The 11,131-nt window shown below is 40.7% G+C and overlaps 1 protein-coding gene across 1 annotated transcript; it reads left to right on the top strand.

Annotated features, from left to right (window-relative positions):
- Positions 1–4,725: 4,725 nt before the first annotated feature.
- Positions 4,726–10,891, top strand: LOC105897947 (cytochrome c1, heme protein, mitochondrial). The gene is made up of 7 exons (XM_012824944.3): positions 4,726–4,893; positions 6,104–6,294; positions 6,446–6,572; positions 6,839–6,996; positions 7,641–7,801; positions 10,198–10,298; positions 10,472–10,891. The coding sequence occupies exons 1-7, from the start codon at positions 4,813–4,815 to the stop codon at positions 10,574–10,576; spliced, it is 924 nt and encodes a 307-aa protein (XP_012680398.1). The 5' UTR covers positions 4,726–4,812; the 3' UTR covers positions 10,577–10,891.
- Positions 10,892–11,131: the final 240 nt, after the last annotated feature.

Genomic DNA, 11,131 nt, shown 5'->3' with positions numbered 1-11,131 from the left:
AGAAGGGAGCAGAGGGGAGAGGGACAGCCTGTCAGCCCGTGCAGCTTCAGTGGTGGCGGTTTAGCGGCTGCAGTGCCAGACCTCATCCCTCTTTTAGCGCTGGGCCAGTGTCCCCTAGCAGTCACCACCTACACAAAGCCACAATTCCACTCAAACTGCGGTTGTTTCAGGTATAGTTTCCCCTTTTCATAATAAAGGGAAATAACCATTTGAATTGCTTTGCTGTTAACCCTCCCTTAATACCATAGTTGTACTAGTAGTAACAGTAAGTGAACACCAAGGGCCAAATAAAATATTGGTAGGAGAGGTCAGATTAGGACTGCGTAGCCTTTCTACTTTTGCTCAACTTGAGATCAGAAAAAGTTACAAAGCTTTTCTGCAGATTGTAGACTCCAAAAGGTCCTAGTTTTCCATCTTCAGCTGTGAAGGATAGAATTTGTCAAATTTACATCCTTTGCAATCTTTTGAGTGAACAGTACAGTATGAAATGATATATCCCCATTATCTCTACAGATTTTAGAATATTTCACACTTGCACGGCCAATTATGTTTGCTTGATCTCACTTCCGACCTTCACACATTTCTTCTGGCTTACTCAGTAGGTGTGAACTGTGAACCATGAACTGGTGAAACTGTCCCTGTTAGCAGCATCATAACCTTGGACCTGAACCACTGGTTCCACACACCAGCAGCATCTAGCATGGAGTCTAAGCAAAACTCTTCTTACTTTTTCTGCAGATGCATGTTCAGGATTTAACATCAACAGTTTTTTTTTAGGGCTCCAAGGTAGTTCCACTGGCAGGACATTAAACAGAGAGCTGAGGAGTAAAGCCCAAGCCACCACACCAACAGCTGGAGCACCATCACAGGACAGGGAGCAAACAGTGATGGAGCCAATGGTTCAGCATTACGCCTATATTTGTTGTGACAGTCAGCCAAGTTTTGAACCCAACAACATGCCCAGTAGGATTATTCCCCGTTCTTCTGAGCTTGAAAATGTCCCTTCAAAACTGACCTCACAGATTTTCATATTTTGGTAAGCCTACATTGAACAGACTATGTAATCAGCAGCACATTTATGATGTAGCATCTTATGGTAGCATCTGAAGCACCTTTGTTGCCGCTTTCATGGTATTTAAATATGGAGCGGCATCCAAAACGTACTGCCATGGGCAATAATTGTCTTGTAGATATATATACAAACACGCACACACACACGTATAACCAGCCACTGTTACCCCCTACAATAACATAATACTCTACACCAACACATGAATGGATTGAATGGGAGAGTCCCGTTGAAGAACACTGTTGGATGGGGACAGAGGGCAAAACGTCAGAGCGTGATATGGTGAGGTGGTTGGCAAAACACAGACAGAAGGATTTAAGTGTGTGTGAATGGTAGGGGGTGTGAATGTGAGGCTGTATTGTGGGGTGTGAAAGGAGCTTTATAAAGAGTGAGGCAAATCTGACAGCTCACTAAGCAGAACACTGATACTGAAAATCTTGTAGTATGAGTACCCAAGGTGAACCTCGCTCCCAAAAATATCTGGCCCAGAAATATTCCTGCATTACAGAGACAAAAATCACGAAAGGCAGAACATCCCCTCTTGACCTCCCTGTTGGAAACATTGACATGCCCTTTAAATTACTATATGCTTGACCTGCCTTAGCAATACTATGCTTTCAAGAAAACAGTTGAATTCCCTAAAACGTAAGCCACTTTGAAATGTTGGTTGTGAGATGGCACAGTCAGATTATTCACTAAGGGTAATACTGTTGAAGGAACCATAAAGCAGAATTTGGTTTGTGTAATTAAGCATTTTGTTCAACATTTCTAACTGAATATTTCATGCAGTGTCTGAAATAGGTTTTGGTACTCTAAAACTCCAAAGGCAGATGTCACTGCCCATTCCCAAAACAAACACAATCTCTCTAAAATATAACAACATCTTGTCCTCAGACAGCTTGAAAGAGGCTATCCTCAGGAGGGATCTGGTTGTTTTCAGTGGGTTAGGTTTGTTATGGTTTTAGATTGCCATGGTAAGAAATTGAGAAATCTGTGGCCTCTATCTCATCACTCTGCGCCTAAAATACCTTTAGGACTGCTGAGCAACCTGGGAAATTGAAGGGATTTTTTGGTGAGCATTACATTTTAACAAGTCTCAAATGCATCTCTTTCAATCCTTAGCACCCTCAAAGCACACACATACACACACACACACACACACACACACGCACACACACACACACAGACACTCACACGCACACGCACACGCACACGCACACGCACACGCACACGCACACGCACACGCACACGCACACGCACATGCACACGCACACACACACACACATAAATAGAAAGGCTCTCTTTATATCTCCTATATAATATCAGAGGTAATAGTTTGTGATTGCTACATTCTTCCACACAACAGATAAGACAGATGTAATGCCACAGAGGTGCAATATAAAAGGTATTCAGCGTGACTTGCATTCTATACCAAACAAATCAGGTAAAAATCATATAATTCATTCCTTGTTGTTTTTCCCCCAAAACTTAATTTTCCTTGCAGAAAATGTTATGGCTGGTATTCATTATTAAACAAAAACACTGGAAGACAAACCTACCATTTTGCATTACAAAACATGACCTGAGGTCATAATATTTGGACTCCCTTGAAATTATAATGAGAAATGAGGGTAAATGGTGAATTTAAAATTTGCTTAGTGTCCCTTTAACAGGGCAAACAACCGACAGAGTCTCTCAATATGCATAGCTAAATGCAGTCAGCTGAAGAAAGTGTTTGCTTGGTGACAAATGGCACCTGAAGACATGCAGTGTTCCTTGGCAAAACATTTACAGATAGAAACTCTTATGAGGACAGTGCTTAGTCATCTTGACAGTTACCATCTACTATCTTTAAGCTGAATGAGAAATATTTCCATGGAGTTAGTTCTATTCCTTAAAGGAACTGGGATATGAACTTTTATAGTAATCCTTAAAAGATAATGATTTATTAAACAAACACTAGATCAAATATAACAGATGACAGTTATTGGCCATTTTGAAAGCAAACTGGCCTAATTGTAGAAATTATTTTTTAGGTAATCAATACTAGTTGAATGTCTTGCCATACTTAGTATATGCGCTGATATTTCACCTGAGTGAGCTCATCACCGTTCCATTAGATTCCATCTGTCACACTTTTGTGCTCATGACCAAAACAAGCAAAGTAAATCCCTGTTATATATGCTATATCTTCCTTCTCCACCACAGTATATAGTCTGAGACAAAAAATCCCATGGTGTCTCACTGGTTGAGCAATTAACAGCTAAAATTTCCCAATTGAGACGCAAATATTTCACACATGCTTTCCACACTGGAGTGATGGGTTGAAACAGGTGGCAAAAGACAAACATAATTAATTCCAGCATTATTAAATTTGGACAAAACAATCTCAGAGACTTATCATCATGGAGGTTCCTGCTGTGCACATGCAAGTGTCTTTCAATCAGGAGAGCTTTCATGATGAGTACACAACAGACAATCAAATTGTAAAAAGGAGCAGAGTTTTACATTTTAGTGCCTTCATTTCTTCCTTCACAGCCTATTCAGCTTTTCAAATTCTCATCGTTTCCACCATTTATGTTGAGCGCTTTCCACTATACGGTCCACTTCAACACCGGAAATCACTCTAAAAACATATTTGTTCATGGACACAAGAACACAATCAGTGCTCCACTGTCTCAGACATTGTTTTTTTGGATGGCTAGAGACTATTCATGGTTGAGCAATACATGGAACCAGAGAAATATACTGGATATGCACTGATGAGCCAAAACATTACGACCACCTGCCTGATATGCTGTCGGGCCTCCACCTACCACCTAAACAGCTCTGATCCACTGAGGCATGGACTGCACAGGACCTCTGAAGGTACTGCCGTGTATGCCAAGATTTTAGCAGCAGATCCTTTAAGTCCTGTAAACTGCAAGGTGAAGCTGCTTGTTGTTCCACCACATCCCACATATGCTGGATCGGATTGAATTCCGGGGAATCTGGAGGCGAGGGAAGCACTTTGAACTCTTTGTTATCCTAAAAATTCCATGGTGCATGACCCAACTGAAAGAGGCTACTTCCTTAGAGCATCACACTCCCTCCACCAGTTTGTCTTCTTCCCACAGTGCCATCACTTGCCACGGGTAAATGGTACACATGTAGCCTACCTATGTACACATAACGTCAGAGAAAAGCAGAATTAATGGCATATCTGGTCATTTTCAAAACTTTACTGTTACACTGACCTCTAATGGTGATAAAAGGTAGCCCAGCACCTCTGTCTTTAATTTCAACTTCTATCTCCCCGTAGTGCCAAAAGCGAAACGTTATTATTCAAGGTAAGAGACTCAATAAAAAGCGGTTTCATTTTGGTGAGCTTTCCAAAATGAATATAAAAGCGCAACATCTTGGCTACCACCTCGGAAAATCAACCGACCTGTTTAACCGACCTCCACTCTATAGGTGGCGCTCTTTATGAATGTAAATTTAGACTACTACTGGGAGTATTAATTTGGTAGTAAGTCATGTAATTAACAATTTGTGGCCAAATTAAGTAGTCTACCTTTACTTTATGTCGATGATATAATGCATTCAATATTTATTACCAAATAAATGTTTTGTGTAACCGGGTTGCGTAAGTTTTTTGTTGTATCATAGGTAGTGGGTCACCTACCGACGTGACAGCGCAGAGAGGAGTAGCAGCAGCCGCCGCCGCAGTCGAGACTTGAAGTGGGACGTGAACTGGGAGGAAAATGGCGGCTCTCAGGGCGGTAGTGACGGCCGGGAGTGGGAGAACTCTCCTAAATGCTGCAAAGTGTTCTCACACACGAAAGGTATGGTGCTTGGTATTACTTATATACCTTGTACTGGACATTCTTTGTATCTTATAGGAGGATATTGTTGCCAAACGTCCCACCGTTGATGAAAAGTCTGCTAGCTTCTAAGGTTGAGCTAACTTAACCCATACAAGGTCACACATAGCTAGCTAACTGACATTGTTTCTGACAGCTGTAAATTATATACTGTAGGTGAATTAGTCTCTGAATTGTATTCTTGTTATTTATTATCATTATGTGAAGTGTCTCGTTCGTACGTAGATGTAGACCTGAGATAGAGCTACAACCTGGCGACACTGGCTACAGGCAACTGCTAGCCCTGTTGAATTGCAGCTAATAGTTAGATACCGGTACAATAACTTACATCAGACCATGGTCCTTTTCATGGGTGATTGATGGAATGCCGAGGGTGCCAGACATTGTAATCTATATCGTTAACGTTTTGAGCAGATCTGTAAAGTAAAGAGTTTGGGGACCAGCTAGCCTGCTAATAATTTGTTATGGTTCTAGGTCGCTAGGATGACCTGCCTTGTGAGGACAACCCAAGGCAGCTAGCTAGCTAGTTGGCTAACTGTAGCTAATGTTAAGTAGTTGCAGCTTTGCTAACTAGGTAGCATGTCTTGTTTTTACCACAATAACCCAGGATAATAATGTCTTGTAATACAAATGTATTCGTTTAAAAATGGCATTTGCAATTTGCTAGGACGTAATACTAATGGCTCAGGTTGCCAAGTGTATGGCTGTAGCAACATCGTTAGTATAGGTCGGCTACACCAAGTTGTCTTACGACAATGTCATAAAGGTACATGCTTTTCTTTCAAAAATATTTTTTTCATGTCTTGTGTTGGTCTAGCGACAATGAATATAAACTGGGGTTCACTGAGCTGGCGAAAACCGGCTAACACTACATTATCGTTATATAGCCAGCAATGCTTTATTTTTCAGTGTTGCACAACCATGACGTCACACTTTCATAAGGCGTTATATGAGCGACATTTCACAGTGTCTTGATGAGATTAGGACAGAAAACATGACATGTAGAGCTTCAGGATGTCATTTTAAATAGAATTGTGCGTTTTATAGCACAGTTGTTTTTAATTTACACTTCCTCATCATCATATATTTGAGTATTTATCGACCAAGTTGAAATGTGAAGGTGGGAGTGGGATGTCTACGGTTCTGTCATACGCGTCTCTGTTGTCCATAGGCTCACATGTCATTTGCCAGCTTGCCGAAGGGAAAGAAGGTGGCTCTGACCACCCTTGGGGTTCTGACAACCGGAGGCGTTGGCCTGGCTCTGGCCCTCCAGCAGTCGGTGAAGGCCTCTGACCTGGAGCTGCACCCACCCAACTATCCCTGGACCCATAACGGCCTTGTGTCTTCCCTTGACCATGCCAGGTGAGCCTGCCAGGGTTTTCAATCTTTATTTCAGCTAATTCATTGTGAGCGTAGTGACCAGTTAAATGACCAGCTCCTTGTTACTGGTTGAAACAAAGCTGATACTCGCAAGACTGATGCAGATCTTATTCCTCTTTGATGTCCTTTGCAGTATTCGACGTGGGTATCAAGTGTATAAGCAGGTGTGCTCGGCATGTCACAGTATGGAGTACCTCGCTTTCCGTAACCTGGTGGGAGTTTCTCATACTGAGCCAGAAGCCAAAGTATTAGCTGAAGAGGTGAGAGCTATAGTAAAATCACTGGCTTTGTTAGTTGAGCACAACTTGTGTTTGTTTTTGGAAAAATTGTGTGGATGTACAGATCTGGAATATATATAAAACAGATAATTTTGTCTCAATTACAATAACATATTATGACATACCAGGGTAATAATCCATGGTAGGGCTCAGTACTTTGCACTTTGAGATGGAATTACATCAAATAAATGGCATCATAACTTTTGATGACTTACATGACTACACTGTCCCCTCCGTGTCTTCTGCAGATCGAAGTGGTAGATGGTCCTGATGATACTGGTGAGATGTTCACACGACCTGGAAAGCTCTCTGACTATTTCCCCAAGCCCTACAACAACCCCGAGGCTGCACGTGCCGCCAACAATGGAGCCCTCCCGCCTGATCTTAGCTACATTGTCAATGCCAGGTATCATATACTTTACCTCATCTTACCTTCAGTACTCAGAGCTTCAGTGTTTCGGGATCACCGTAGTTGATAAGTTGATGCTGACTGGCATTTCTGATATTGGGTTGTACAAGATCAAGATTTTCAAAGCTGCATCTGGGGCACTACCTCTCTGCATGTTATTGATCTTTCCTTGCTCTGCATACTAGCCTGAACTTGTCCATGGCACATTTGATTGGCACACCTGGTCTAGTAGTAATGGCCCACACACCCAATGTAATCAAATGTTATCATGGAAATAACATTGACTTTACAGCAGGGATAGATCGAAGATATGTAAGGCAGATGCTTCAAGAGTAGGATTGAGAACTCCTGTTATAGAATAATAGTATGCTGTTAAAGCAAAGCACAATGTGGACCACAACTGTAATTCAAAACTCGAAATGAAGTTGATTTGAATGAATGATTCGTTGTTTAACAGGCTGCACACACGACAAACAGGCAACACTTTTGGCCATTGATTCTTCTAGTTGACACTAGATGAATAGAACCCATGACAGTGGTGGTGTTGACACATTGCTATTAATTGGTCATTGTACGTTTGTCTAGTGGTATTTCCAACAAGTCAGACGTGTAAAATGCATTCCGTGCTTTGACCTCCACAGGCATGGAGGAGAGGACTATGTGTTCTCTCTGCTGACGGGCTACTGTGAGCCCCCAGCGGGAGTCGACGTCAGGGAGGGACTGTACTACAACCCATACTTCCCTGGCCAGGCTATTGGCATGGCACCTCCAATCTACAATGAGGTGCTTGAGTATGACGACGGTCAGTACACTTTGTGTTTTTTGTTGTTATGTACTATGAATATCTGATAAGGATAGTTTGTTGAAATGTAAAATGTATGACCTAAATTGTCAGCCAAGTTGGGTTTTGTATGGCTGAAATGTTCAGCAAGGTTTGAGAAGACTGCTTTGCTTAGCAGCAAGGAGGGCGGTGCTGCCAGAGGGGTAATATTATATATGTCGCCATCATGCACACTGTGCCAAAAATATTTCGTATTTACCTGTAACTGTGAAATGGAGATGTTATCTGTTCAGTTTTGTAAAAAAAATCATTCAGTCAAAGTTATGAAGTTCAAGATTGCATAGGGATAAGGGATATTTGACCGAGGAGAGGCAAAGTTATCCAGAGCAGGGTTTTGGGTGTCAAGATTTGATCAGTGCAGTGTTGGTGTAGTCTGACATTACCTAAGTAAGTTAGCTCACGAGTTTTAGACAAACTATGAGAGGTTAATCAGGAATAAATAAAAATACGTTCTTCATTAAATAAAATTCATCAAAATATCTGTTGTTTGCCATTAATGTGTGGTGAACATCACACTTGTAAGGCTTTTTTGCATTGTCACTTTACCTCAATGGCAAATCTGACTTGTCTCTATATCGGTGAGTAGGATTTTCCCCATCTTTTTACAGATTTATATACTCTCAATTTTAGTAAAAGCGTAAAGCACAACATAAATGCCCTGAAATTTTCAATTGGAAATATTGAGAAACAAAGATTTTATGGTGTTTTATCAACGGTCAAAATGCCCCAAAATGGTTGCACTTGTTCCCATTCACATCCATTATAAAGTTGACCTGTTAATGACGATGGTTAATAAGCTGCATTTTCTATAATCATGGGGGGAGATGTTTATTTTTATTTAGCTACTTTATTAGTCCTCTTTCCTCTTCCATATATTTTATTAAGTTTAAATGTTTACTGTCGTACTACCTACTTTAATGTTCGGGCAGATCAGTCACATCACTGGACTGCATTGAAGTTAGCATAAAAGTAGACATTTGCCTGACATTCACCATATAGCTAGATCTCTGTCTCATTGAAAATTAAATAAACTACTTGCCCATTATGCTATCCTGCCTTGTATTCAGTTGTGAAATAATAATAAGTGGTCAAACATGACATTAAATGTAAATTAATTACAATTGAATGCACTTTATTTGTTGCATCCTAATGTTTATTCCACTGTTGGTCTTGCATGAAGAATAAGAGTCCGTCGAAAGAGTCTGTCAACACATTTTTTTAATTATTTATGTTTTATGTTCAGTTTTCTTGTAAACAGTAAGAAAGTATTACTCATGATTGTTCTTAACAATTACTGATGAAAACACATCTTGGGACCTCTCTATTCTATTCTATCCTGGTGATCACCCTAATTGATAAGGTGCATTGCACACAATGAATGGAGACTATCAACAAATGTTTTTACTTTGATTCATATTTTAATAGTAGAGTATGTGTCGTCTGCCGTGTGTCTGTGGGTTATTAGTGTTACAGAATCACTGCCCTGCACCTTGTTAGGTGGTCAAACCTTTCTTTCGTAGAGCAAAGTGTTTGCATCCATGTAATTACATAGGCTATGGTATGTGATGGCTAACTGCCGCTGCGCTGCAATCACATGTGTAACGTATAGTTTTTAAATGTCTTACATTTTAAACATCTTACCTTCTTGGAAGGATTTGAAAAAAGAAATCCTAATGCATCACAGGACTGAAATGTATTGAAGAATAATTATTAATTGGGGCTCAAGAGCCATAGTTCAATTGAGTTGTGAGGCCCCAGGTGATGGCTACTCTTATTGGTTGATGTGAACTAGGCTTCTGGGCATGGTATGGTGTGTAACTATTTTAAAGACCCCCGTCCAGTGAAAATCAAGTCATCAACATGTCCGTATGGTGATTTTAATATACTAAACGACATGAGCAAAATAAGTATTTCCATCTTGGAACTGCAGCGTACCAATGACGGTCTCAAAAACACGGAATCAGACAGCCTGGATTTCATACGTGACATACCCAAGGAACTAATCCCATCCATTTGCGGAGTGGAGAGTTGCATATCATTAGCCCAAGGCTACTTTCAACCGAGAGTTATCAGAGGGAAAGCCAGGTGTAGCTCATTTGCATATTCATAGCTCTGTGAATACTAAATGGGGCAAAAGTGTAGATTTATATCCATCCTTGGGAAAAAAAATGCCTAAATATGTAATTGAGAAACGGATGAGTTTTTAGGGATTTAATTAATGCCAGGAGAGGAACTTTAAATAGTATTTGAAGATGAGTGCATATGTAAGTATTAACATGAAGCACAGCTAATCAAATTGATGTCTAATGGTAGCATGTGGTGTTATAATTGCTTTACATCTGTCTCTCATTCCATAGGAACCCCTGCGACCATGAGCCAGGTGGCTAAAGATGTGTGCACCTTCCTGCGCTGGGCAGCAGAGCCAGAGCATGATCAGCGTAAACGCATGGGCCTGAAGGTTAGATGGAGACCTGTTGTAACTTAGCATTGACTAGAATTTATTAGGTTTCCCTTGAGCAGCATAGCGCTCAATGTGCTACTGTACTAATTCTACATTCATACTCATTAACTCATTGGTCTCTCTGTGCTCTGGTTCCCTCCCACCTATCTTTTTTCTTCTGTGTATTTTAGCTGCTGATGGGTTCTGCCATTCTGATCCCGCTGGTCTACTACATGAAGAGGCACAGGTGGTCTGTCCTGAAGAGTAGGAAGATTGCCTACCGACCTCCCAAATAAGCCAGGACACAACTATACTCAGTTGTGACCGACTCCTTAACTTTCTGCACATTCAGTGAGCTGCGGTCGCCTTTAATCACACCACATGACCTTTCAAAGTGTGGGTTTCTCCATCAGGAGAGGGGAAGAGAAAGGTGCATGCATAACATCTGCCATGTTTTTACTGTAAAGAATAAATTATCTAATGAGATATGTATGTGTTGTCATCTGGTATGAACTGTTTGAGAGGCTTCTTGGCTGCTTCTGACAGTCTTCTGTTGTGAGCTGGTGTCAGATGTGTAAATATTTAATAAAACTCTGGTGTACCTCATAAAACAAAGTTGAACATGTTGTATTTTTTATGTATTGACAGGATTGAATTTAGCCTGTCTGTTATGTTGCACTTACCTAAATGAACATGTTTAGGCTTTGTTCACCACAAACTTAAATGGGTGCACCACTCTGCAAGCAGGCAACACAATATCAAATATTTTGTCCATTCAGACTTGAAAATTAGATGGTAGTTTTCAGATTTACCAAAAGCATACATTATTAGGATTTCAAAACAATATTGGA

This window comes from Clupea harengus, chromosome 5 (genome assembly GCF_900700415.2).
Source record: "Clupea harengus chromosome 5, Ch_v2.0.2, whole genome shotgun sequence".
NCBI classification, from domain to species: Eukaryota; Metazoa; Chordata; class Actinopteri; order Clupeiformes; family Clupeidae; genus Clupea; species Clupea harengus.
This window is presented reverse-complemented; position numbering and strand designations above follow the sequence as displayed.